Raw genomic sequence first — 26,492 nt, 5'->3', positions numbered from 1 at the left:
AGTGATGTGACACCATTCATCCTCCTCCTCCTTCATGTGATCTATAACGTCCTAAGTAGGAATCCTCTGTCCTCTGACAAGTTCCTGCAGATTTATCCAGTGTGTGTTTTTAGCTTGTTGTGGCGTTTTCTCCTCCACTAAATATAGACAGGAGTCAGATCATCGTGCAGCTTTTAAAACTCCTGCTGCACAATTCCTGGTTGAAAATAAGCAGGAAAACATCTGCTCTGTGTTTACAGACCTAATCTGCTTAATCCCACTGAATGCTGTAGGTTATGCGTCTTTTAAGGGATAGACTTTTTTTTCAGACTTGACGCCAGACTAGAAGCACTCTCGAGGTCCTTTGCCGTCTTCACTATTATCTGTAAATCAAGAGTTTCCCAGGATCTCCGTGACGCTGCTGCTCTCTGAAGGTTTGATAAAAGCCAGGAAAGTGTCCCCAAACTGTAAAGCTGAGAGGCTGCAGCACAGAGGCTCCACTGTGGGATCCTGTTACACGGGACAAGAGATGACGGGAGATAGATGTAGACGCAACAATAACCAGAGGCTGCAGGGGGCCAGAAGCAGTTTAACATGTGAGGAGCATTTCAAAAAGCCTAAGGCCAAAAAAAAAGGATTTTCAAAATGGGGACTGCAAATTTAAAATATAGAGCACTAGAAATTACGTGACTAGGTTTGTCTGCACTGAAAAGCAGGAAAAGCTGAGATCCAGACTTTTATTACAGAACTTAACAGACTGAATAAATCTGAGTCTAACAAGGCTGCCAGGTTCTTTTCATAAATATATAAAACCCCAGAGCGGACATTATTCAAGACCTGCTGTCACCCAACATCTTCAACTGTCTGATAAACTTTCCCTCATTCCATCGCCATAACAGTGTGTAAGTAAATAGGATATTAAAGTTGATTAGCATTGGATTCTGTACCTGAGAATTGGAAGCCGTTGCCTGTAGTTTGCCATCATCGCTTGGTCTTCTACACTCGCGACAAATGTAAACAACAGGTAAACAACGTCTATCCACCATCTTCAGTCTTTGGGGAAACGTGGTATACGTGAGTGTTCTATCACGTCATGGGGTTTCGAGATAGTTTCCGAAAGACTGAAGAGATTGAAAATAAGAAGTGTGTCTGCTCCGAGCAGCAGCAGAGAATTGTCACATGATGAGGCAACCATATATTATAGGAAAGAGATAGTTAGAGCGCGTTACTCAGATAATACTGACTGAAGCTTGAGGCTTATCTGTCCAGGAGAAACATCTGTTTCCAACTTTCTCTCCGCTTTCATCTGTCCACATATCCAACACAAAGCTTTCAGGCGATAACCTTGCAGTGATAGGGAGCGAGATGGAGGCAAATGATCCGCCTAGGAACTAACTTTTCTGGCAACCTGGGCTGCATTATTGGGGTAGCGACACATGAGAATGAAACACCAAACCAAACAGAAAACAAAGCGTTGTGTCCCACAAATGAGAAGTCTAACTGTGAACAAACTCATCTGTATTATTCATGAAGCAATTTAAATGTTTCCTTAATGATGACACATTTTTACGACTTAATGCGATACATTTCTAACATAACGGGCCTTTAATTACTGTATGAACAACTGCATCCGTTTAACAACGTCTGGGTTAATGAGCACCTTAAATGCAAGTTACATAAAAATACACTTCTTGCCATCTGTTTTATTGTCAGGAAATGATTGCCCACACAGACTCTAACACCGCCCTCACCACTACAACCCACCCCCACTCCCCTCCTGGTGTCAGCATGCATGTGTGTGTTCCAAAATAAAAGCCCTGACTGACTGAGGTCTGCGCCTGCTCACCTCCACAGCTGGAAGTGTGATTTGCCCGGCGTCAAACTCAACAACACGCTCCCCTCACCCACTCTCCCCTCCATCCTGCACAGGAAATTACATTTCCCACTCACTTGACACAACCATAGGTGTATATGTATGTGTGTGTGTGTGTGTGTGTGTGTGCGCATATGAGTCTGCCAAATCTGTTTTGACTGTGTGTGACAGTGTGGGAGGAGGAGCAGGAGCAGAGGGGAGGTTCTGAGTAGAAACAGAGAGTCCAATGTTTCATATTACACACTCCTCAGCTTGGAGGAGGGAAAAAGGAGAAGAAGAGGAGGAAACCTGTGACTTCTTCTCTTCGGAGGCATTTAAGTGGGAGTTTATGGAGGCTGCAGCCGTGGAAAATGAAGATCTCCTCTGTGGTGTTTGCTCTCCTGATTCGAGCACTGTTCGGAGGTAAGGAAACAAAGTTTATTTCATGCTTCGTCGCTGAGAGGATGTGGTGCTGGAGGGCGAGATGTTTCTGGAGCCTTTCAGAGGGCATCTGAGAAGCAGGGGAGGATGTTGGAGTGATGGCTGAGAAGATGTTTGATAAGATGCTGCTGTGAAACGTCTGGAGTTCATATATAGTTTGAGAGAGTGCAGGGCGTGTTGGCAGGAAAATGACACGTTCTCCAGAGTTGGAAAAATGTTGACAGAGATGAGAGGGACAGTGAGAATTGGCGACTTCTCCCTTTTTTTAAAGGGTTTGAAAGTGAAATAGCTTTGAGTTTCACCTCTGATCTCATTCACAACATTTCAGTGCTTTTAAAAAGTTAAAATCTGGACAAATCTGCTTGCGTGTCACAGAAAGTGTGGAATAAAAAGTTGCCCAACCCTGGAAAAAAAAACACACAACAACAGTGTGATATATTGTCATAGCACACGTTCAGCAGTAAAGATTATGGTCCCCTCAGTGTTTTTGGTGCCACATACAGTATGTCGTCACAGGCCAAAAACAACACGGCTGTCAGCGTGAGAGGAAAGAACAGTGTTTGAGCAACAACACACCCTGTGAGACGTATAGCTTCCTCCTGTGGAAACAAACCCGCTGTGCATTTGTCACACTGGTTGCTGTCGTTTCCTGCTGGTGTGGGAGTAAAAGAGAGGAAAGTTCAAGTTGGTCACAGAGGCATCAGCTGCTCCTTCTTCTGCTCATGCATCTCATCTTAAAACCATTAGGGTTAAGTTGACTTCACAGGGGTTTGCTGCGGCCAAGTGGAAGCAGATTGAACTGTGTCATCAACGCGGAGTTACTTACATTCGTGTTTTGACTCCACACAAAGACAATTTGTGGTGAATAACCTCACATTGTCCTGTTTTCCGTAAAAGAAAAGAGTTTATTCTTAAATAAATCAATCAAGCAGACAAATTGATGGAACTCATTGTGAAGATAAAAACAAGAAAACAGAACAGTGAAGTGAAATAAGCTTAAACACAACCGATTTACAATTAACTTAAAAACAGAAGATGAACTGTTAAGAAAACTATATTCAAAATTAAATAACATTCATTTGAAAGTTTCAAGTGATAAAACAAGTTTAAATCAATAGAGAAATAAGTTAAACTATTGGAGAGTTTTGACTATTAAAGTTTTGTAGTACAGTGAAGAAGAAGAAAAAGAAGAAGTACATTTATTGGACTATACTTGTGTGAGTATACAAGGAGAAAAGCTACCTCCAATTCTGAAGACTTGTCCTCAAGATGACACATACAATCATCTGTCCAGGAAGACACAAACTCACTGGAATAATCCGCTCTTATTGTCTCCATGATTATCTATATTTTGGTTTACACTAGGCAGTGATTGGCTTCTTACTGACAAAGAATGAACACAATAGTTTTCTCCCTGAGCCAAACCTTGAAACTAGCTCAGTCTGTACAATAACATGTCTTCCTGGCCCTTTTATTCATAATAAATAATATTTAATAACACTGCAGACTGACAGAGTTGTGAATTTCCCTCACAAATACAAGCGAGATAAATGTCAGGTGAAAAAGTTAGGTTTTCAAATGTAAAGGATCAAAGGTGAAGGTGCAGATTGTACTGAGCTTCTTTTCTATCTTAACCTTCAAGTTTGTAGAAGAACTGACAGTGACTTTCTGTGGCTAAAGGTCTCTCTCTCAATTTAGGAGATCACAGTGGACATCAAGCCCATATAGATGCACAATCTGTATTTCAGAATAGCATTTGTCTGTATGTGTCTCATCTATATCTTACTTCTCCAGATTTGTGTTTGGCCATCAATGTCACCATCACCCCGTCCCCCTTCACAGTGGCCCAGGAGGGTCAAAACATCACTCTGACCTGTGTTGTGTCCCAGCGGCGCCGGAATGCTGCTTTACCAGTAGTGAAATGGACCTTCTTACCGACGGGCACGGACCGCCAAGAGGATGAACTCTTGATTGCGCGCGTCAACATGAGGAAGGCCCGATTCTACGGCAACTACACCAAGAGCTTCTCCTGGCCCAAGCTGAAGCTGACGGTGGTGAAGCAAGGGAAGATCTTTGACCTGCTGATCTTGAACGTGTCCGGGGGCGACCGCGGGCTCTACATGTGCCGAGTGCAGGAGTTTAAAAAGCACCAGGACCGGTGGAAGGCAGCATCCAACTGCACTGCTTCTACGGAGCTCAAAGGTGAGGGCTGAATTTATTATTCTGGTTTTGTTGTTTTTATCTCTCCTGAGCTGCACACAAGTTGTTCAGGCCAAGACCTCCTTGACGTTGTCGTTTCCAATATTATGTCCACACTGAAACTACAAAAAGGTGATTTGCACTGTTGCTTGACACTTTAAAAGATAACTTAACCTGGGATTGGGTCCCAAAAATGCTGGAAACATCTACTTTAGGCTCTCCTTTTAGACTTTCCTCTGCAGTTACTTGCTAACTTTCAGAAAGTACAATTCAAAATAAAGAACTGTGAAAAATTACAGCATTTATTGTTGTTTCCAAGTAAGTGTTATTGGATCTTTTTTATGCAGATGATTATCAAGTGATGGCTAATGGGAACCGAACAGGAAGTGAATGCATCACCATTCTCTTAGACCTCCAAATTTCCAGACTGAAACACAGTGTCAAAGTTTTCAAATCATAACTCCTGTAAACCACGTTTTCAAAATTTGGAACTGGAAAAAGCTGGGATAGAGTTGGACGGTAGAATTCATTTGTTTTTGAACAAAAACAAAATAGACAGATTAGATTTTTAAACATAAAGAAATCTTGTTTGCATCTGCAGTGTGGATGTAAACATCTGTAACTGTTGGGAGAAAACACCACAAGATTGTAGTTTCTCACACAATGACATCACCACTTCTAATAGAGCAGCAGGGCGGGGGAGGACGTAATATTTCTGCGACCACAACAGAAGCCGTGACAAATGCAGTTTTGATAATAGTGAAACCACAGATAGTTAGTAGCAGATGTCAGATTGGGTTACAGGGATATTCCATGGCGAGCAGCAGAGAAGTGTGACTGTTACTGAGCAGCTCCCAGCAGTGAGCTCATCAAACTGTGTGTGTTTCCAGCTGGATTTTTGAAAAAGAAAGCTCATACTGAAGATGCTCTGGTAAATCTCACAACAACCTGATGACTTAGCAAACCCCTGTGTCATCGATTTTTTAGAAATGCTGTAACTTTTTCAAAAAATTAGAAACGTCAAAGTATTTGTAGGTACAGAAGAAGATGGAGAGCAGCGCTCTAATAGTAGCAGTTTTTCTCACGACCACACTTAGATGATGTAAGCCATCTGTCTGAAGAGTTACTGAAGTGGGTTCGCTGAGCGAAAGCACTGTCCTGCTTCTGATTTTGGAGGGGAAATGTCATTGGTTGGGAACAAGCCCGGGGATTAAAGGATCCTCTGCGGCAATAAGCTGCAGCTTTGACTGAGGAGGATGATGAGGTTTTGGAGAAAGAGCAGAAGGGAGTGAGAGGTTCACTTGGCGCAATTGGAAGACTGATCAGATATTATATCATATCTAAGAATTTACTCTGGCTACACCTCTAAAGCAAGTATTTAACCCCAGTGTATGTCGCAAACTAACCATCTGAAATTCTGAGATGTTTCAAGTGAATCAAGCTTGATTGTAGCTTGATTTGTCAGCTGAAAATGCAGCTAGCTAGATTTACTATAATCACACTGCTAGAAAAACTAGTATAGACCAGTATGATGGGTTTTTGGTGACTGGACCAGCATCAAAACATGCTGATCCAGCAAGGTCCACCAGCTAAACCAATACAAAACCAGCATAATCCAGCACTGACCAGCATAGACCTATCATAGTTTCCATGGTAGTCTATGCCTGTTTCCCAGCAGAGCAGCTCGCTAAGTGACAGGGCGGCAACAGTGTGTGCATTCTGTTCAAGACCACATGGCATGCAAATTTCTTCTTCCCCTTTATCCATTTGGATGAAAATGTGAACCGAACTGCATATAATTCTACCGCTGCCAGCTGACATGACAACTGTTGCTAGCAGGCTGACTGTATTTAGCTTGCTATGGTGTTAGCGGTGGAGTAGTTAGGGTTAGGGTTAGTCTGGTCATTTGTGGGTCTTCAGGTGGCTGTATGCCAATCCATGACCCACAAGTCCTGTTGCAGTGGGGTATACATGAATGGTTGTCCTGAAGGTGGACGTTTGAGGAGCCATTTTGATTCGGCAGGTCCCTTTCTTGTTTTTATCTTCATGGACCGTCCTACTCCACAGATCTGAGAGGCACCTCCCCCCAGTTGTTGAGGTTGAAGCGACACTTTTTTGTTCTTCATAAGCTATTTGGTTCACAATGCCAACTGAAGCAAATGCCCACATTTTGAAAGGAATGACACACATATGTGTTACCCCTCTACTAGCTAATTGAAGATCCTGTGAAACTAATGTCACAGAACCCTTAGTTTCTGGGAAAAACAAGATCGATGACGTTGTTCCAGACATATATTGGCATTTTCACTCCCTACTTTTACCTTCTACCACCTTCACCAATGAATTTATTAGTCTTTGAGCCCCAATCAATTATTGGTAGCAGTAATCTGTACCGGGTGACGTGAGGATTTTACTCTTGAAGCTTTTTATCTTAATTGAATCACAATGTAAATATGAACTTCATTACCATAGTGCTAGAGTTAGTGTGCCACCCGACTTTGAACAACAGCAGACATTTCTAACCACATTTTCCATGGAAGCGTTCCTACAGGCTTGCGACTTTTGGGGTGTCCACAGCCAAGTCTGGGCTCAGGCAGACGCAATGTCCCTATGAGAGGCTGTTGACATTGGCTCTGATGAGGAGTTTCCCTCCCAAAATTAGAACAGTGAAAGTGTCCAGAGAGACTCAGTGGAGCTGCAACAAGAAATATTTGTGCAGAGGAAGGTGAAGTTCAAGTGTTTGTCTGCAGTGGAAGGCGAGCAGTCTGGCGGGCTCGTGTCTGGCTCTTAACCTTCTGTGGTTGAGGATGTGGAGAGCTACTGTATTTCCATCCAAGAACATGACGGACCATTGTGGTCTCAGCGATAGTCATGAAAAAGCACACTGCAACATATTTGTACGTGAACTGCAATTATGACAAGAATGGCAATGGATAGAAAATAAGTTTTCATATATTATTGTATTTGATTAGCTGGGCCCAAAATCCATATGGAAATTATTACAAAATGAACTAAAGCTAATCAAAGTTGTTAGACATGCAGGAGAGAAATACAAGACCAAAGCTGAGATATCTTAACTGTCAATTTAAAATGTGAGTGAGATGTTGGGGCCTAATTTCCCATAATCCAACTCCACAATATCTTTTCGTCTGGCCTTGCCTGTATTAAGAAATGTAAAGGCAGGCTGTTTCTGGTCAACCCTGATGATGATGTCACTCGCTCCTTCAAATCCATTTAAAACAATGTAAACCATTTGAATTATGAGTATAAACATTTGTGAAGATACAGGAGAAAGCCCTAACAACACAGGAACGCTGTTCCATTTCTGACCGCTGGACCAGCAGGTAGACGTATATTTTTTCTGCTCACAGTTGACAGCCATGATAAACATCAGCTGCACAGCTGAGGGGTTAAAACCGCAGTGGGACCATTGCTCCGGGTTCCCACTTTAGAGGAGACTCAGCAGATGACTTCATAAGCACACACACGCGTGTGTTTTTAATGGAATTCTTGAGTTTTGGATAACATCAGGTGACCAGGTGTTTCCACAATCTGTCACACACGCACACTGAACCTCCCACTACTCTACTTACTACTCCTATAATAAACACACACAGAGAGGTCAGAGGGTTTGCTAAAATACTGATATAGGTTGTGTGGATACAGCCTCCTCTTGGCATAAACAGACCAAATGTTTGGGTATTTCTCGAATGCATGTGGGTGGGTGTGAGTTAAAAAAGAGACACACGGCACACGGATGTGGCATGGCTTTAAGTATAGAAGGAACACGGACCTCTGGATATACAGTATACTGCGGAAGGAAAAATTTAAAATATATCTATTCTGAGGCCACACATGTGTCTTAAAGAGGCAACAGGCAACTTTTGTGTCTCTACCAGTTCTTGTTTGGTCACAAACCAGCCTGTGGCACATGGCCAAGACAATAAAGTCCAACTTTGGACTGTCCAACATGAAAGATAACCAACGTGGAACAATAATTGGCTAATCTACTGATTGTAATCCTGGCCGTTGTCAGGGTCTTGTGATTAAAGATATCTAAATTGTTCAGAACTTTATGATGATCATCTAACACTGTGTGTCCTGCTACGTCTACTGATTAGCCAATATGGACCACATTCTACTCTGCCCTGTTTCTACTTTGGCTTTTTCTACACACACAAAGAAGGTCTGCCAGATTAATCTTGTTCTCTTGTATAATTTGGTCACAAAACAGACTGTGGTACATGGCCAAGAAAATAATGTCCAGTAGACATTGTACAACTTTGGACCAACGTGAAACAATCCTGGCTAATTCTCTGGTCATAGCTCTTAAACTGTTGTTCACCATCGTACTTGAGTTTGAAATTGATGGCCGTTGTTAGGGTCATGCGATTAAAGATAACCTGCTAAATTGTTCAGAACTTTAAGGCTTTTTCTACGCACACAAAAAAAGGGATTGCCAGATTGTGCATGCTGATTACTTTTTATCTTCTATACTAACTTGTGTTGTGGCCTATGATTCAATAAGTGCCATTATGCATAGTCACAGTACATTACAACTTTATTAGATCCTTGTGTGTAGGCTGCATAACTTAATAAAGGAAAGCCTTTAGGGGATTGATGTGAATGTGGATGGTGTCATTTTTCCTGCTAAAATTACATTGTGCATTCAGTGTTATTCATCATTATGACAAGAAAAGTTGTTTTTTTCTGCAAGAAAAGGAGTAGATTTTAATAAGAAGCCCACTATGAACATAAATATGCTCATTCTTTAAAGAGCAGATGCAGAAACACAACAGGATGTTAATGGGTTGATTATTTTTGGCTTTGTAACAACACAGAACACTGTCTCGTCTTTTTTTAACACAGTAAAATGGAGCATTGATGGACACAGGGGATCATTGTTCACTCCAGTCTCCATCTTTGTGTTGATGTTTACAGTGTTCGGTGTGTTGGGACACAAAAAGAACCACAAATCTGACACACAGTCAGCAACTGAATGCGACGCCGTGGGTCTGATAAACAAAAAGTCGTCTGTTGGATGTTTCCACATCCAGTCTTTAGCCCTTCAGAGGTTGCTGTAAAAAGAGGGTTTTTTGTCGATGAGGATAAAAGGCAGTTTTATACAGCCACCTCGCTGACAGAGCGACACACAACCTGAGGCGAATGACACCACATAAACGTCATGAATGTTATCAAGATTTACACTGGGAATGATTTACTGTGAAGGGGAGGTTAGAGGTTTAAATGAAATCGTCTGCCATTCGATACAACTTGAGAAAGTCTGTCTTCAATTAAGTCCAAACTCTGGCAAATGCTGTAGATTCAACATCTATCTTTGTGTTGTACTGTATGACTTTAGCATTTTCACGAGCTACAAAATGGCTACAGCTGTGTTATTTGCAAATAACAAAACTGCTGCTGTTGCTGTGTAAAAACAAAGGGTATATACCCATTATCAATAGCTGTCATATTGTTAAAGAGTTGAGATACACCTTTATCAAACTGGTCAATGATGTGAGAAAGATATCTATCATAAACGTACATTTTCATATCATTGTTTTGCTCTTGCTGGGGAGTAGAATAGGTCCAAATTCCCTGAAAATCGAATTGGAACGGAAAAATTTAACTTGCAAAGTGACTCACAGTAAAAATGCCAAGTCGTGCCTATAACTTTGACTGATTTAAACGGTAAAATGTAGGTCACTCAGTGTAGGGTTAGTGGTTTCACAGATGGGGGACCAATTCCTAAGGTATGTCCCAAACAGTCCATATCTGAGGACACCAGATTCTCGTAAACGTAGTTGTTTGAAATGTGTATGAGACAAGTGGAGGCAGCAAAACAGATTATCTCACAACTGTGTTTGGTAGATGTGAAAAGGTGATATCTAAAATGCTGACACTGCTGCTTATTTCATTTCACTCTCTCAACTTAACGGCAGTGCTTTGTGATTGTGTGATGGCGTGTTTGAGGATGCCCTGTTATTTCTGGCGCCATGCAGAGTGAAATTTCGTTTTAATAAAGGTAATCCCATAAGAGAATGACTAGTTTGACTGTGCAGGAGTATGAACACAAAGCAGCATCTTGCAGACACTCGTTTCTAGTATTACGTTTTAGTTGTAAACATCCCACAGCTTTATGAAAAGCTTCACAGTTTTTAATTTATACTCCATATACTTATTTGCTCACAACACTTCAGCCAACGTTATTGCAAAGATTTTTTTTCGCATGTGTGTTTGGATTATCTCAGGCATGCTCGCTTGTTTGTCAGTCATCTCTGCCTGTGGGAAACTCTCCCACAGCCAGCCTGTTTGTCGTCAGTTGCCGGTGGTTTTGGGGTATTTCAAGATGCCCCCGATGGGTGTCACCTCATGAGCTTCCTGCCACACCAGCTCAGCAGGAGCACAGTAGCGTTAAGGCGACTGTGGTCACACGAGGCGGTGAAATGAGTGAGTGTGTGAGGCGTACTTTTTGCTGAGTATGGGAAACTTAGCTGCACATAGTTGGGATTCTCTTTACATATTTCGGCTGCATTTACTTTGAGCCGCCCACTGTGGCTCCTGTAGGATTTTTGGGGCATAATGTAAAATATATATGTTTTGAGACGGTGGCTCAGTGGTAGAGTGAGTCGTATTTCAACTGGAAGGTTGCTGGTTTGGGTCCCAGCTCCGTGAGACTACAAGCAATGAGTATGAAAGATGTGATATAGAAATAGAGAATAGAAAATAGAAAAGCACTATATAAATACAGGCAATTTATCATTCATATTGGCCTGTGTTGGAATGTAAGTAAGTCATACAAAAAACGTTTGATGTCAAATATCAAACGTAGTGCTCTAAGCATACTTCAATGCGTGTCTGTATTTTTGTGTTTGTGGGGGATCTTTTAGCATTACATCTGTCACATTTCTACCTATATCTCTTGCATTTCTTATCCAATCTCCAGCGTCCTTAGTAAGTTATGAGCCAGTTTGAAGCCTGTAAATAAAACCGTTCGACAGATATGTAATTATGAGTCAGACGGAGAGACAGACAGAAGGTCCTTGCATTTATAGACAGATGTCCCTGCCAAATTGTGTCACAAGCTTCACTGATACATGACCCCTCATGCCGAGGGGAACATGGAGGGATAATGATGGACAACAGTGTTCTCAGATAGATACTGTGATTTATCATTATGGGATTATCAGGCAATACACCCTACGATTCCCAAATGATGGATGGATGGATTGGACGATGATGTATAAGAGCAGAAATTTTAACTTTAACCTCTAAATCGTCCTGGAAACATGTTACTGTTTTGACAGAGAGAAAAAAGAGACACGTCTGAATTCTCGGACATTGTGTGGACCAAAATAGACAAAAAGAAATGTCTCTGTCACACCACAACACTTTGTTGTGAAGGTTAAAGGGCATGGGCCGGTTGGGCTCAGGTTATGGGTGGATGTGAGGTGAGAGTTTACAGTGAATCATGACTCCGAAACCAAATGTTTGCACTGATGACTGAGTCCACAAAACGGTTCACACTGAGGTTTTGTCTGGAGAGTCGGTGAGGCAGAGACAGGATCGGGGCTGGGAGTAGGTCCACCTTGTTTAGCTGTATTTAAACTGAGGGTAGTGTGTAATCAGGGGGCTGGGAAGCCACAGTGATGACTATGGACTTTACATGTTTCTCCCTCTCTCTCTCCGTGTAGTGCATGTTCTGCCGACCACCAAGGCCAAGGAAAGCCTGTGGAGCTTGTTTGAAGGTAAGTCGTCATATTTCCAGTGTGTGTGTGTGTGCACTTTGTCATCACAGACAAGCAAAAAAGAAATAAATCCAACCCAAAAGGTTATTCTATGTTTTCTATAAATAGCTGTGCCAGACTGTGTGTGTGTGCAGTGAAACACAGCTGCTGTAGTGAAGTGAACTCATGTTTCTGTGTTTCAGATGTTTACTTGTGTGCAGCGCTCATCTGTTCAGTCGGTCTCCTCTGCATGTGCATGTTCACCGTGACGGTGACATGTCAGTACATACAGAGGAAGCAGAGGTTAAAAGGTGAGCACTGAGATCACTCCCCTCTGATCTTCTTCCTTTCTTTCTTTGAATAACGTGGAAACATTCAGAGATGTGTGGTGTGTGAATGAGGTTTTGTGTTTTGTGATTAATGGGGAGCTTGTGCTTTGTTTTATATGATTTATTTCTTTTATTTATAGTTTGCTTGACTACATCGTGTGTGCGTCTTTTAAGTGAATTTCATTTGTTTGTAAAATTTGAGTTATGGTAAATAAACGTAATTAAAGACATTAATGAACATGTGCCTGATTGTAGCCATGCACTTATTTCCATCTTTATTATAAGCATATATAAGACATACACACGTACATAGAGCAGTCAACAACAGCCCAAAAAACAATACAAACAACAATTTAAAGTGTCATTTTGCTCTATTTAGTGTAGCATAGATTGCATTGTTTGTTACTAGACATCCTATTACATATCGCATTTATGATGTTCAAGAAACTGGTAGGTTGTAAATACAGTACATCCACAAACCTGGTTTCAGATGTGTTTTGATGGATGTGATTGTCTCAATGTGTTGTATCTTTACAGATAATTACCTGCTGGTCAAAAGTCCACAGAACAGGTAAGATTTTTAGGGGAACAATTGTTTCTATTTCTAACTCCAATTACCAACCAGTCATTGCAGTGACTTGAATCTAATCTTCAAAAGACCAAAAAGGATTCTGTGGAGGGAAAAGAAAAAAGGTTTTTTAGGCCTCAATGACCTTTTTTGACCACCAAATCGAGTGAAGATGTGTGCCAAATTTAGAATAATTCCATCAAGACGTTCTTGAGGAAACAATTACATGAAGAAATGTTCTTAACTGCACTGAACCTCATGTTTCCACTGTAGCTCAGGGGAGACGGTCACCAGCGTGGTCAGTATGTCTCCTGCTCTGCCACAGAAGGAGAGGAGGTACAGGAAGAAAAAGAACAGGAACCATCAGGAGGATTTACCACCAGAGATTCCGGCCAAAGGTAGAGTCGTCTAAAACACAAACATGGATTCACATGTGATTTTCCACAGGAAAAGCTAAAGATGATCAGAAAAACAACTTCGTGAATCTGTTTTGAAAGGTCAAAATGTTACACTCACAAAAATGTAAGTATAGTAAGATGTACAAAATTATCTGACTTTGGACAACATACTATACTACTCATCCTTGGCTTATTAGACCAGTGACTTACCAATTATGCCAATAGGCCTACCTATGTCATTGTGTCAACATACTAATGTACTAAACTATACTATGACTTTTTTGACTGATTTTGGACAACATACTATCGTATGACTTTTTTGACTGATTTTGGACGACATACTATACTATGACTTTTTTGACTGATTTTGGACGACATACTATACTCTGACTTTTTTGACTGATTTTAGACGACATACTATACTATGACTTTTTTGTCAAATTTTGGACGACATACTATACTATGACTTTTTTGACTGATTTTGGACGACATACTTTACTATGACTGTTTTGATTGATTTTGGACGACATACAATACTATGACTTTTTTGTCAAATTTTGGACGACATACTATACTATGACTTTTTTGACTGATTTTGGACGACATACTTTACTATGACTGTTTTGATTGATTTTGGACGACATACAATACTATGACTTTTTTGTCAAATTTTGGACGACATACTATACTATGACTTTTTTGACTGATTTTGGACGACATACTATACTATGACCTTTTTGAATGATTTTGGACGACATACTATACTATGACTTTTTTGACTGATTTTGGACGACATACTATACTATGACTTTTATGATTGATTTTGGACGACATACTATACTATGACTTTTTTGACTGATTTTGGACGACATACTATACTATGACTTTTTTGACTGATTTTGGACGACATACTATACTATGACTTTTTTGACTGATTTAGAAGACATACTATACCATGACTTTTTTGAATGATTTTGGACGACATACTATACTATGACTTTTTTGACTGATTTTGGACGACATACTATACTATGACCTTTTTGTCAAATTTTGGACGACATACTATACTATGACCTTTTTGTCAAATTTTGGACGACATACTATACTATAACTTTTTTGACTGATTTTGGACGACATACTATACTATGACCTTTTTGTCAAATTTTGGACGACATACTATACTATGACCTTTTTGTCAAATTTTGGACGACATACTATACTATGACCTTTTTGTCAAATTTTGGACGACATACTATACTATGACTTTTTTGACTGATTTTGGACGACATACTATACTATGACCTTTTTGTCAAATTTTGGACGACATACTATACTATGACCTTTTTTTCAAATTTTGGACGACATACTATACTATGACTTTTTTGATTGATTATGGACAACAAACTATACTATGACTTTTATGATTGATTTTGGACGACATACTATACTATGACTTTTGTGGACGACATACTATACTATGACTTTTTGGACTGATTTTGGACGACATACTATACTATGACTTTTTGGATTGATTTTGGACGACATACTATACTATGACTTTTTGGACTGATTTTGGACGACATACTATACTATGACTTTTTTGACTGATTTTGGACGACGTACTATAGTATGACTTTTTTGACTGATTTTGCACGACAGACTATACTATGACTTTTTTGGACGACATACTATACTATGACTTCTTTGAATGATTTTGGACGACATACTATACTATGACTTTTTTGAATGATTTTGGACGACATACTATACTATGACTTTTTTTCAAATTTTGGACGACATACTATACTATGACTTTTTTGACTGATTTTGGACGACATACTATACTATGACTTTTTTGACTGATTTTGCACGACATACTATACTATGACCTTTTTGTCAAATTTTGGACGACATACTATACTATGACATTTTTGACTGATTTTGGACGACATACTATACTATGACTTTTTTGATTGATTTTGGACGACATACTATACTATGACCTTTTTGTCAAATTTTGGACGACATACTATACTATGACCTTTTTGTCAAATTTTGGACGACATACTATACTATGACTTTTTTGACTGATTTTGGACGACATACTATACTATGACCTTTTTGTCAAATTTTGGACGACATACTATACTATGACCTTTTTTTCAAATTTTGGACGACATACTATACTATGACTTTTTTGATTGATTATGGACAACAAACTATACTATGACTTTTATGATTGATTTTGGACGACATACTATACTATGACTTTTTTGGACGACATACTATACTATGACTTTTTGGACTGATTTTGGACGACATACTATACTATGACTTTTTGGATTGATTTTGGACGACATACTATACTATGACTTTTTGGACTGATTTTGGACGACATACTATACTATGACTTTTTTGACTGATTTTGGACGACGTACTATAGTATGACTTTTTTGACTGATTTTGGACAACGTACTATACTATGACTTTTTTGACTGGTTTTGGACGACATACTATACTATGACTATTTTGTCAAATTTTGGACGACAAACTATACTATGACTTTTATGATTGATTTTGGACGACATACTATACTATGACTTTTTTGACTGATTTTGGACGACATACTATACTATGATTTTTTTGACTGATTTTGGACGACATACTATACTATGACCTTTTTGTCAAATTTTGGACGACATACTATACTATGACCTTTTTGTCAAATTTTGGACGACATACTATACTATAACTTTTTTGACTGATTTTGGACGACATACTATACTATGACCTTTTTGTCAAATTTTGGACGACATACTATACTATGACCTTTTTGTCAAATTTTGGACGACATACTATACTATGACTTTTTTGACTGATTTTGGACGACATACTATACTATGACCTTTTTGTCAAATTTTGGACGACATACTATACTATGACCTTTTTTTCAAATTTTGGACGACATACTATACTATGACTTTTTTGATTGATTATGGACAACAAACTATACTATGACTTTTATGATTGATTTTGGACGACATACTATACTATGACTTTTGTGGACGACATACTATACTATGACTTTTTGGACTGATTTTGGACGACATACTATACTATGACTTTTTGGATTGATTTTGGACGACATACTATACTATGACTTTTTGGACTGATTTTGGACGACATACTATACTATGACTTTTTTGACTGATTTTGGACGACGTACTATAGTATGACTTTTTTGACTGATTTTGCACGACAGACTATACTATGACTTTTTTGGACGACATACTATACTATGACTTCTTTGAATGATTTTGGACGACATACTATACTATGACTTTTTTGAATGATTTTGGACGACATACTATACTATGACTTTTTTTCAAATTTTGGACGACATACTATACTATGACTTTTTTGACTGATTTTGGACAACATACTATACTATGACTTTTTTGACTGATTTTGCACGACATACTATACTATGACCTTTTTGTCAAATTTTGGACGACATACTATACTATGACATTTTTGACTGATTTTGGACGACATACTATACTATGACTTTTTTGATTGATTTTGGACGACATACTATACTATGACCTTTTTGTCAAATTTTGGACGACATACTATACTATGACCTTTTTGTCAAATTTTGGACGACATACTATACTATGACATTTTTGACTGATTTTGGACGACATACTATACTATGACCTTTTTGTCAAATTTTGGACGACATACTATACTATGACCTTTTTTTCAAATTTTGGACGACATACTATACTATGACTTTTTTGATTGATTATGGACAACAAACTATACTATGACTTTTATGATTGATTTTGGACGACATACTATACTATGACTTTTTTGGACGACATACTATACTATGACTTTTTGGACTGATTTTGGACGACATACTATACTATGACTTTTTGGATTGATTTTGGACGACATACTATACTATGACTTTTTGGACTGATTTTGGACGACGTACTATACTATGACTTTTTTGACTGATTTTGGACGACGTACTATAGTATGACTTTTTTGACTGATTTTGGACAACGTACTATACTATGACTTTTTTGACTGGTTTTGGACGACATACTATACTATGACTATTTTGTCAAATTTTGGACGACAAACTATACTATGACTTTTATGATTGATTTTGGACGACATACTATACTATGACTTTTTTGGACGACATACTATACTATGACTTCTTTGAATGATTTTGGACGACATACTATACTATGACTTTTTTGAATGATTTTGGACAACATACTATACTATGACCTTTTTGTCAAATTTTGGACGACATACTATACTATGACCTTTTTGTCAAATTTTGGACAACATACTATACTATGACTTTTTTGACTGATTTTGGACGACATACTATACTATGACTTTTTTGACTGATTTTGGACGACATACTATACTATGACCTTTTAGTCAAATTTTGGACGACATACTATACTATGACTTTTTTGACTGATTTTGGACGACATACTATACTATGACTTTTTGTCAAATTTTGGACAACATACTATACTATGACTTTTTTGACTGATTTTGGACGACATACTATACTATGATCTTTTTGTCAAATTTTGGACGACATACTATACTATGACTTTTTTGATTGATTTTGGACGACATACTTTACTATGACTTTTATGATTGATTTTGGACGACATACTATACTATGACTTTTTTGAATGATTTTGGACGACATACTATACTATGACCTTTTTGTCAAATTTTGGACGACATACTATACTATGACCTTTTTTTCAAATTTTGGACGACATACTATACTATGACTTTTTTGATTGATTTTGGACGACATACTATACTATGACTTTTTTGACTGATTTTGGACGACATACTTTACTATGACCTTTTTGTCAAATTTTAGACAACATACTATACTATGACTTTTTTGACTGATTTTGGACGACATACTATACTATGACTTTTTTGACTGATTTTGGATGACATACTATACTATGACTTTTTTGAATGATTTTGGACGACATACTATACTATGACCTTTTTGTCAAATTTTGGACGACATACTATACTATGACCTTTTTGTCAAATTTTGGACGACATACTATACTATGACATTTTTGACTGATTTTGGACGACATACTATACTATGACCTTTTTGTCAAATTTTGGACGACATACTATACTATGACCTTTTTGTCAAATTTTGGACGACATACTATACTATGACTTTTTTCACTGATTTTGAACGACATGCTATACTATGACTTTTTTCACTGATTTTGAACGACATACTATACTATGACTTTTTTGACTGATTTTGGACGACATACTATACTATGACTTTTTTGAATGATTTTGGACGACATACTATACTATGACATTTTTGACTGATTTTGGACGACATACTATACTATGACTTTTTTGAATGATTTTGGACGACATACTATACTATGACTTTTTTGAATGATTTTGGACGACATACTATACTATGACTTTTTTGACTGATTTTGGACGACATACTATACTATGACTTTTATGATTGATTTTGGACGACATACTATACTATGACCTTTTTGTCAAATTTTGGACGACATACTATACTATGACCTTTTTGTCAAATTTTGGACGACATACTATACTATGACTTTTTTCACTGATTTTGAACGACATACTATACTATGACTTTTTTGAATGATTTTGGACGACATACTATACTATGACTTTTTTGAATGATTTTGAACGACATACTATACTATGATCTTTTTGTCAAATTTTGGACGACATACTATACTATGACCTTTTTGTCAAACTTTGGACGATATACTATGACTTTTTTTCAAATTTTTAATAAGTCTGACTCTGATGGGACTTGAACTCAGCATCCTTGGCTTATTAGACCAGTGACTTACCAATTACACCACTAGGCGTAACTGTATCATTGTGTCAACATACAAAAGTACTAAACTTTACTATGACTTTTTTGACTGATTTTGGACGACATACTATACTATGACTTTTTTGACTGATTTTCGACGACATACTATACTATGACTTTTTTTGAATGATTTTGGACGACATACTATACTATGACCTTTTTGTCAAATTTTGGACGACATACTATACTATGACTTTTTTGACTGATTTTGGACGACATACTATACTATGACTTTTTTGAATGATTTTGGACGACATACTATACTATGACATTTTTGACTGATTTTGGACGACATACTATACTATGACCTTTTTGTCAAATTTTGGACGACATACTATACTATGACTTTTTTGTCAAATTTTGGACGACATACTATACTATGACTTTTTTCACTGATTTTGAACGACATACTATACTATGACTTTTTTGAATGATTTTGGACGACATACTATACTATGACCTTTTTGTCAAATTTTGGACGACATACTATACTATGACCTTTTTGTCAAATTTTGGACGACATACTATACTATGACATTTTTGACTGATTTTGGACGACATACTATACTATGACCTTTTTGTCAAATTTTGGACGACATACTATACTATGACCTTTTTGTCAAATTTTGGACGACATACTATACTATGACTTTTTTCACTGATTTTGAACGACATGCTATACTATGACTTTTTTCACTGATTTTGAACGACATACTATACTATGACTTTTTTGACTGATTTTGGACGACATACTATACTATGACTTTTTTGAATGATTTTGGACGACATACTATACTATGACATTTTTGACTGATTTTGGACGACATACTATACTATGACTTTTTTGAATGATTTTGGACGACATACTATACTATGACTTTTTTGAATGATTTTGGACGACATACTATACTATGACTTTTTTGACTGATTTTGGACGACATACTATACTATGACTTTTATGATTGATTTTGGACGACATACTATACTATGACCTTTTTGTCAAATTTTGGACGACATACTATACTATGACCTTTTTGTCAAATTTTGGACGACATACTATACTATGACTTTTTTCACTGATTTTGAACGACATACTATACTATGACTTTTTTGAATGATTTTGGACGACATACTATACTATGACTTTTTTGAATGATTTTGAACGACATACTATACTATGATCTTTTTGTCAAATTTTGGACGACATACTATACTATGACCTTTTTGTCAAACTTTGGACGATATACTATGACTTTTTTTCAAATTTTTAATAAGTCTGACTCTGATGGGACTTGAACTCAGCATCCTTGGCTTATTAGACCAGTGACTTACCAATTACACCACTAGGCGTAACTGTATCATTGTGTCAACATACAAAAGTACTAAACTTTACTATGACTTTTTTGACTGATTTTGGACGACATACTATACTATGACTTTTTTGACTGATTTTCGACGACATACTATACTATGACTTTTTTGAATGATTTTGGACGACATACTATACTATGACCTTTTTGTCAAATTTTGGACGACATACTATACTATGACTTTTTTGACTGATTTTGGACGACATACTATACTATGACTTTTTTGAATGATTTTGGACGACATACTATACTATGACATTTTTGACTGATTTTGGACGACATACTATACTATGACTTTTTTGAATGATTTTGGACGACATACTATACTATGACTTTTTTGACTGATTTTGGACGACATACTATACTATGACTTTTTTGACTGATTTTGGACGACATACTATACTATGACTTTTTTTAATGATTTTGGACGACATACTATACTATGACTTTTTTGAATGATTTTGGACGACATACTATACTATGACTTTTTTGACTGATTTTGGACGACATACTATACTATGACTTTTATGATTGATTTTGGACGACATACTATACTATGACTTTTTTGACTGATTTTGGACGACATACTATACTATGATTTTTTTGACTGATTTTGGACGACATACTATACTATGACTTTTTTGAATGATTTTGAACGACATACTATACTATGACCTTTTTGTCAAATTTTGGACGACATACTATACTATGACCTTTTTGAATGATTTTGGACGACATACTATACTATGATCTTTTTGTCAAATTTTGGACGACATACTATACTATGACTTTTTTGACTGATTTTGGACGACATACTATACTATGACTTTTTTAACTGATTTTGAACGACATACTATACTATGACTTTTTTGACTGATTTTGGACGACATACTATACTATGACCTTTTTGTCAAATTTTGGACGACATACTATACTATGACTTTTTTTAATGATTTTGGACGACATACTATACTATGACTTTTTTGAATGATTTTGGACGACATACTATACTATGACTTTTTTTAATGATTTTGGACGACATACTATACTATGAATTTTTTGAATGATTTTGGACGACATACTATACTATGACTTTTTTGACTGATTTTGGACGACATACTATACTATGACTTTTATGATTGATTTTGGACGACATACTATACTATGACCTTTTTGTCAAATTTTGGACGTCATACTATACTATGACCTTTTTGTCAAATTTTGGACGACATACTATACTATGACTTTTTTCACTGTTTTTGAACGACATACTATACTATGACTTTTTTCACTGATTTTGGACGACATACTATACTATGACATTTTTGACTGATTTTGGACGACATACTATACTATGACTTTTATGATTGATTTTGGACGACATACTATACTATGACCTTTTTGTCAAATTTTGGACGTCATACTATACTATGACCTTTTTGTCAAATTTTGGACGACATACTATACTATGACTTTTTTCACTGTTTTTGAACGACATTCTATACTATGACTTTTTTCACTGATTTTGAACGACATACTATACTATGACTTTTTTGACTGATTTTGGACGACATACTATACTATGATTTTTTTGACTGATTTTGGACGACATACTATACTATGACTTTTTTGAATGATTTTGAACGACATACTATACTATGACCTTTTTGTCAAATTTTGGACGACATACTATACTATGACCTTTTTGAATGATTTTGGACGACATACTATACTATGATCTTTTTGTCAAATTTTGGACGACATACTATACTATGACTTTTTTGACTGATTTTGGACGACATACTATACTATGACTTTTTTGACTGATTTTGAACGACATACTATACTATGACTTTTTTGACTGATTTTGGACGACATACTATACTATGACCTTTTTGTCAAATTTTGGACGACATACTATACTATGACCTTTTTGTCAAATTTTGGACGACATACTATACTATGACCTTTTTTTCAAATTTTGGACGACATACTATACTATGACTTTTTTGACTGATTTTGGACGACATACTATACTATCACTTTTTTGACTGATTTTGGACGACATACTATACTATGACCTTTTTGTCAAATTTTGGACGACATACTATACTATGACTTTTTTGACTGATTTTGGACGACATACTATACTATGACTTTTTTGAATGATTTTGGACGACATACTATACTATGACTTTTTTGACTGATTTTGGACGACAAACTATACTATGACCTTTTTGAATGATTTTGGACGACATACTATACTATGACTTTTTTGACTGATTTTGGACGACATACTATACTATGACTTTTTTGAATGATTTTGGACGACATACTATACTATGACCTTTTTGTCAAATTTTGGACGACATACTATACTATGACTTTTTTGACTGATTTTGGACGACATACTATACTATGACTTTTTTGACTGATTTTGGACGACATACTATACTATGACTTTTTTGAATGATTTTGGACGACATACTATACTATGACTTTTTTGAATGATTTTGGACGACATACTATACTATGACTTTTTTGACTGATTTTGGACGACATACTATACTATGACTTTTTTGACTGATTTTGGACGACATACTATACTATGACTTTTTTGACTGATTTTTGAAGACATACTATACCATGACTTTTTTGACTGATTTTGGACGACATACTATACTATGACTTTTTTGACTGATTTTGGACGACATACTATACTATGACTTTTTTGACTGATTTTGGACGACATACTATACTATGACCTTTTTGTCAAATTTTGGACGACATACTATACTATGACCTTTTTTTCAAATTTTGGACGACATACTATACTATGACTTTTTTGACTGATTTTGGACGACATACTATACTATCACTTTTTTGACTGATTTTGGACGACATACTATACTATGACCTTTTTGTCAAATTTTGGACGACATACTATACTATGACTTTTTTGACTGATTTTGGACGACATACTATACTATGACTTTTTTGACTGATTTTGGACGACATACTATACCATGACTTTTTTGAATGATTTTGGACGACATACTATACTATGACTTTTTTGACTGATTTTGGACGACATACTATACTATGATCTTTTTGTCAAATTTTGGATGACATACTATGACTTTTTTGACTGATTTTGGACGACATACTATACTATGATCTTTTTGTCAAATTTTGGATGACATACTATGACTTTTTTGACTGATTTTGGACGACATACTATACTATGACTTTTTTGACTGATTTTGGACGACATACTATACTATGACTTTTTTGAATGATTTTGAACGACATACTATACTATGACCTTTTTGTCAAATTTTGGACGACATACTATACTATGACCTTTTTTTCAAATTTTGGACGACATACTATACTATGACCTTTTTGTCAGGCTTTGGACGATATACTATGACTTTTTAGTAAGTCTGACTCTGATGGGACTTGAACTCAGCATCCTTGGCATATTAGACCAGTGACTTACCAATTACGCCACTAGGCATAACTATGTCATTGTGTCAACATACAAAAGTACTAAAGTTTACTATGACTTTTTTGACTGATTTTGGACGACATACTATACTATGACCTTTTTGTCAAATTTTGGACAACATACTATACTATGACTTTTTTGACGGATTTTGGACGACATACTATACTATGACTTTTTTGACTGATTTTGGACGACATACTATACTATGACTTTTTTGACTGATTTTGGACGACATACTATACTATGACTTTTTTGACTGATTTTGGACGACATACTATACTATGACTTTTTTGAATGATTTTGGACGACATACTATACTATGACTTTTTTGAATGATTTTGGACGACATACTATACTATGACTTTTTTGACTGATTTTGGACGACATACTATACTATGACTTTTTTGACTGATTTTGGACGACATACTATACTATGACTTTTTTGACTGATTTAGAAGACATACTATACCATGACTTTTTTGAATGATTTTGGACGACATACTATACTATGACTTTTTTGATTGATTTTGGTGGACATACTATACTATGACTTTTTTGACTGATTTTGGACGACATACTATACTATGACTTTTTTGAATGATTTTGGACGACATACTATACTATGATCTTTTTGTCAAATTTTGGACGACATACTATACTATGACTTTTTTGACTGATTTTGGACAACATACTATACTATGACTTTTTTGACTGATTTTGAACGACATACTATACTATGACTTTTTTGACTGATTTTGGACGACATACTATACTATGACTTTTTTGACTGATTTTGGACGACATACTATACTATGACTTTTTTGACTGATTTTGGACGACATACTATACTATGACTTTTTTGACTGATTTTGGACGACATACTATACTATGACTTTTTTGAATGATTTTGGACGACATACTATACTATGACCTTTTTGTCAAATTTTGGACGACATACTATACTATGACCTTTTTGTCAAATTTTGGACGACATACTATACTATGACTTTTTTCACTGATTTTGAACGACATATTATACTATGACTTTTTTGACTGATTTTGGACGACATACTATACTATGACCTTTTTGTCAAATTTTGGACGACATACTATACTATGACCTTTTTGTCAAATTTTGGACGACATACTATACTTTGACTTTTTTGACTGATTTTGGACGACATACTATACTATGACTTTTTTGACTGATTTTGGACAACATACTATACTATGACTTTTTTGAATGATTTTGGACGACATACTATACTATGACTTTTTTGAATGATTTTGAACGACATACTATACTATGACCTTTTTGTCAAATTTTGGACGACATACTATACTATGACCTTTTTGTCAAATTTTGGACGACATACTATACTATGACTTTTTTCACTGATTTTGGACGACATACTATACTATGACTTTTTTGAATGATTTTGGACGACATACTATACTATGACTTTTTTGAATGATTTTGGACGACATACTATACTATGACTTTTTTGACTGATTTCGGACGACATACTATACTATGACTTTTTTGACTGATTTTGGACGACATACTATACTATGACTTTTTTGAATGATTTTGAACGACATACTATACTATGACCTTTTTGTCAAATTTTGGACGACATACTATACTATGACCTTTTTTCACTGATTTTGAACGACATATTATACTATGACATTTTTGACTGATTTTGGACGACATACTATACTATGACCTTTTTTTCAAATTTTGGACGACATACTATAATATGACAGTTTGACTGATTTTGGACGACATACTATACTATGACTTTTTTGAATGATTTTGGACGACATACTATACTATGACTTTTTTGAATGATTTTGGACAACATAGTATACTATGACATTTTTGACTGATTTTTGACGACATACTATACTATGACTTTTTTGAATGATTTTGGACGACATACTATACTATGACTTTTTTGAATGATTTTGGATGACATACTATACTATGACTTTTTTGACTGATTTTGGACGACATACTATACTATGACTTTTTTGACTGATTTTGGACGACATACTATACTATGACCTTTTTGAATGATTTTGGACGACATACTATACTATGACTTTTTGGATTGATTTTGGACGACATACTATACTATGACTTTTTT

At 36.3% G+C, this 26,492-nt stretch overlaps 1 protein-coding gene across 1 annotated transcript in view; it reads left to right on the top strand.

Moving 5' to 3' along the window:
* The first annotated feature begins 2,004 nt into the window (after positions 1 to 2,004).
* vstm4b (V-set and transmembrane domain containing 4b) overlaps positions 2,005 to 26,492 on the top strand; it is a 38,669-nt gene continuing 14,181 nt past the window's right edge. Inside the window, exons 1-6 of the mRNA XM_058620135.1 lie at positions 2,005 to 2,254; positions 4,067 to 4,474; positions 12,166 to 12,219; positions 12,402 to 12,509; positions 13,065 to 13,098; positions 13,369 to 13,493. Of these exons, the coding sequence (XP_058476118.1) occupies positions 2,203 to 2,254; positions 4,067 to 4,474; positions 12,166 to 12,219; positions 12,402 to 12,509; positions 13,065 to 13,098; positions 13,369 to 13,493 (781 nt within the window). The 5' untranslated portion in view covers positions 2,005 to 2,202. The remainder of the gene's footprint in view (positions 2,255 to 4,066; positions 4,475 to 12,165; positions 12,220 to 12,401; positions 12,510 to 13,064; positions 13,099 to 13,368; positions 13,494 to 26,492) is intronic.

The sequence above is a fragment of the Solea solea genome, chromosome 21, assembly GCF_958295425.1.
Source record: "Solea solea chromosome 21, fSolSol10.1, whole genome shotgun sequence".
NCBI classification, from domain to species: domain Eukaryota; kingdom Metazoa; phylum Chordata; class Actinopteri; order Pleuronectiformes; family Soleidae; genus Solea; species Solea solea.
This window is presented reverse-complemented; position numbering and strand designations above follow the sequence as displayed.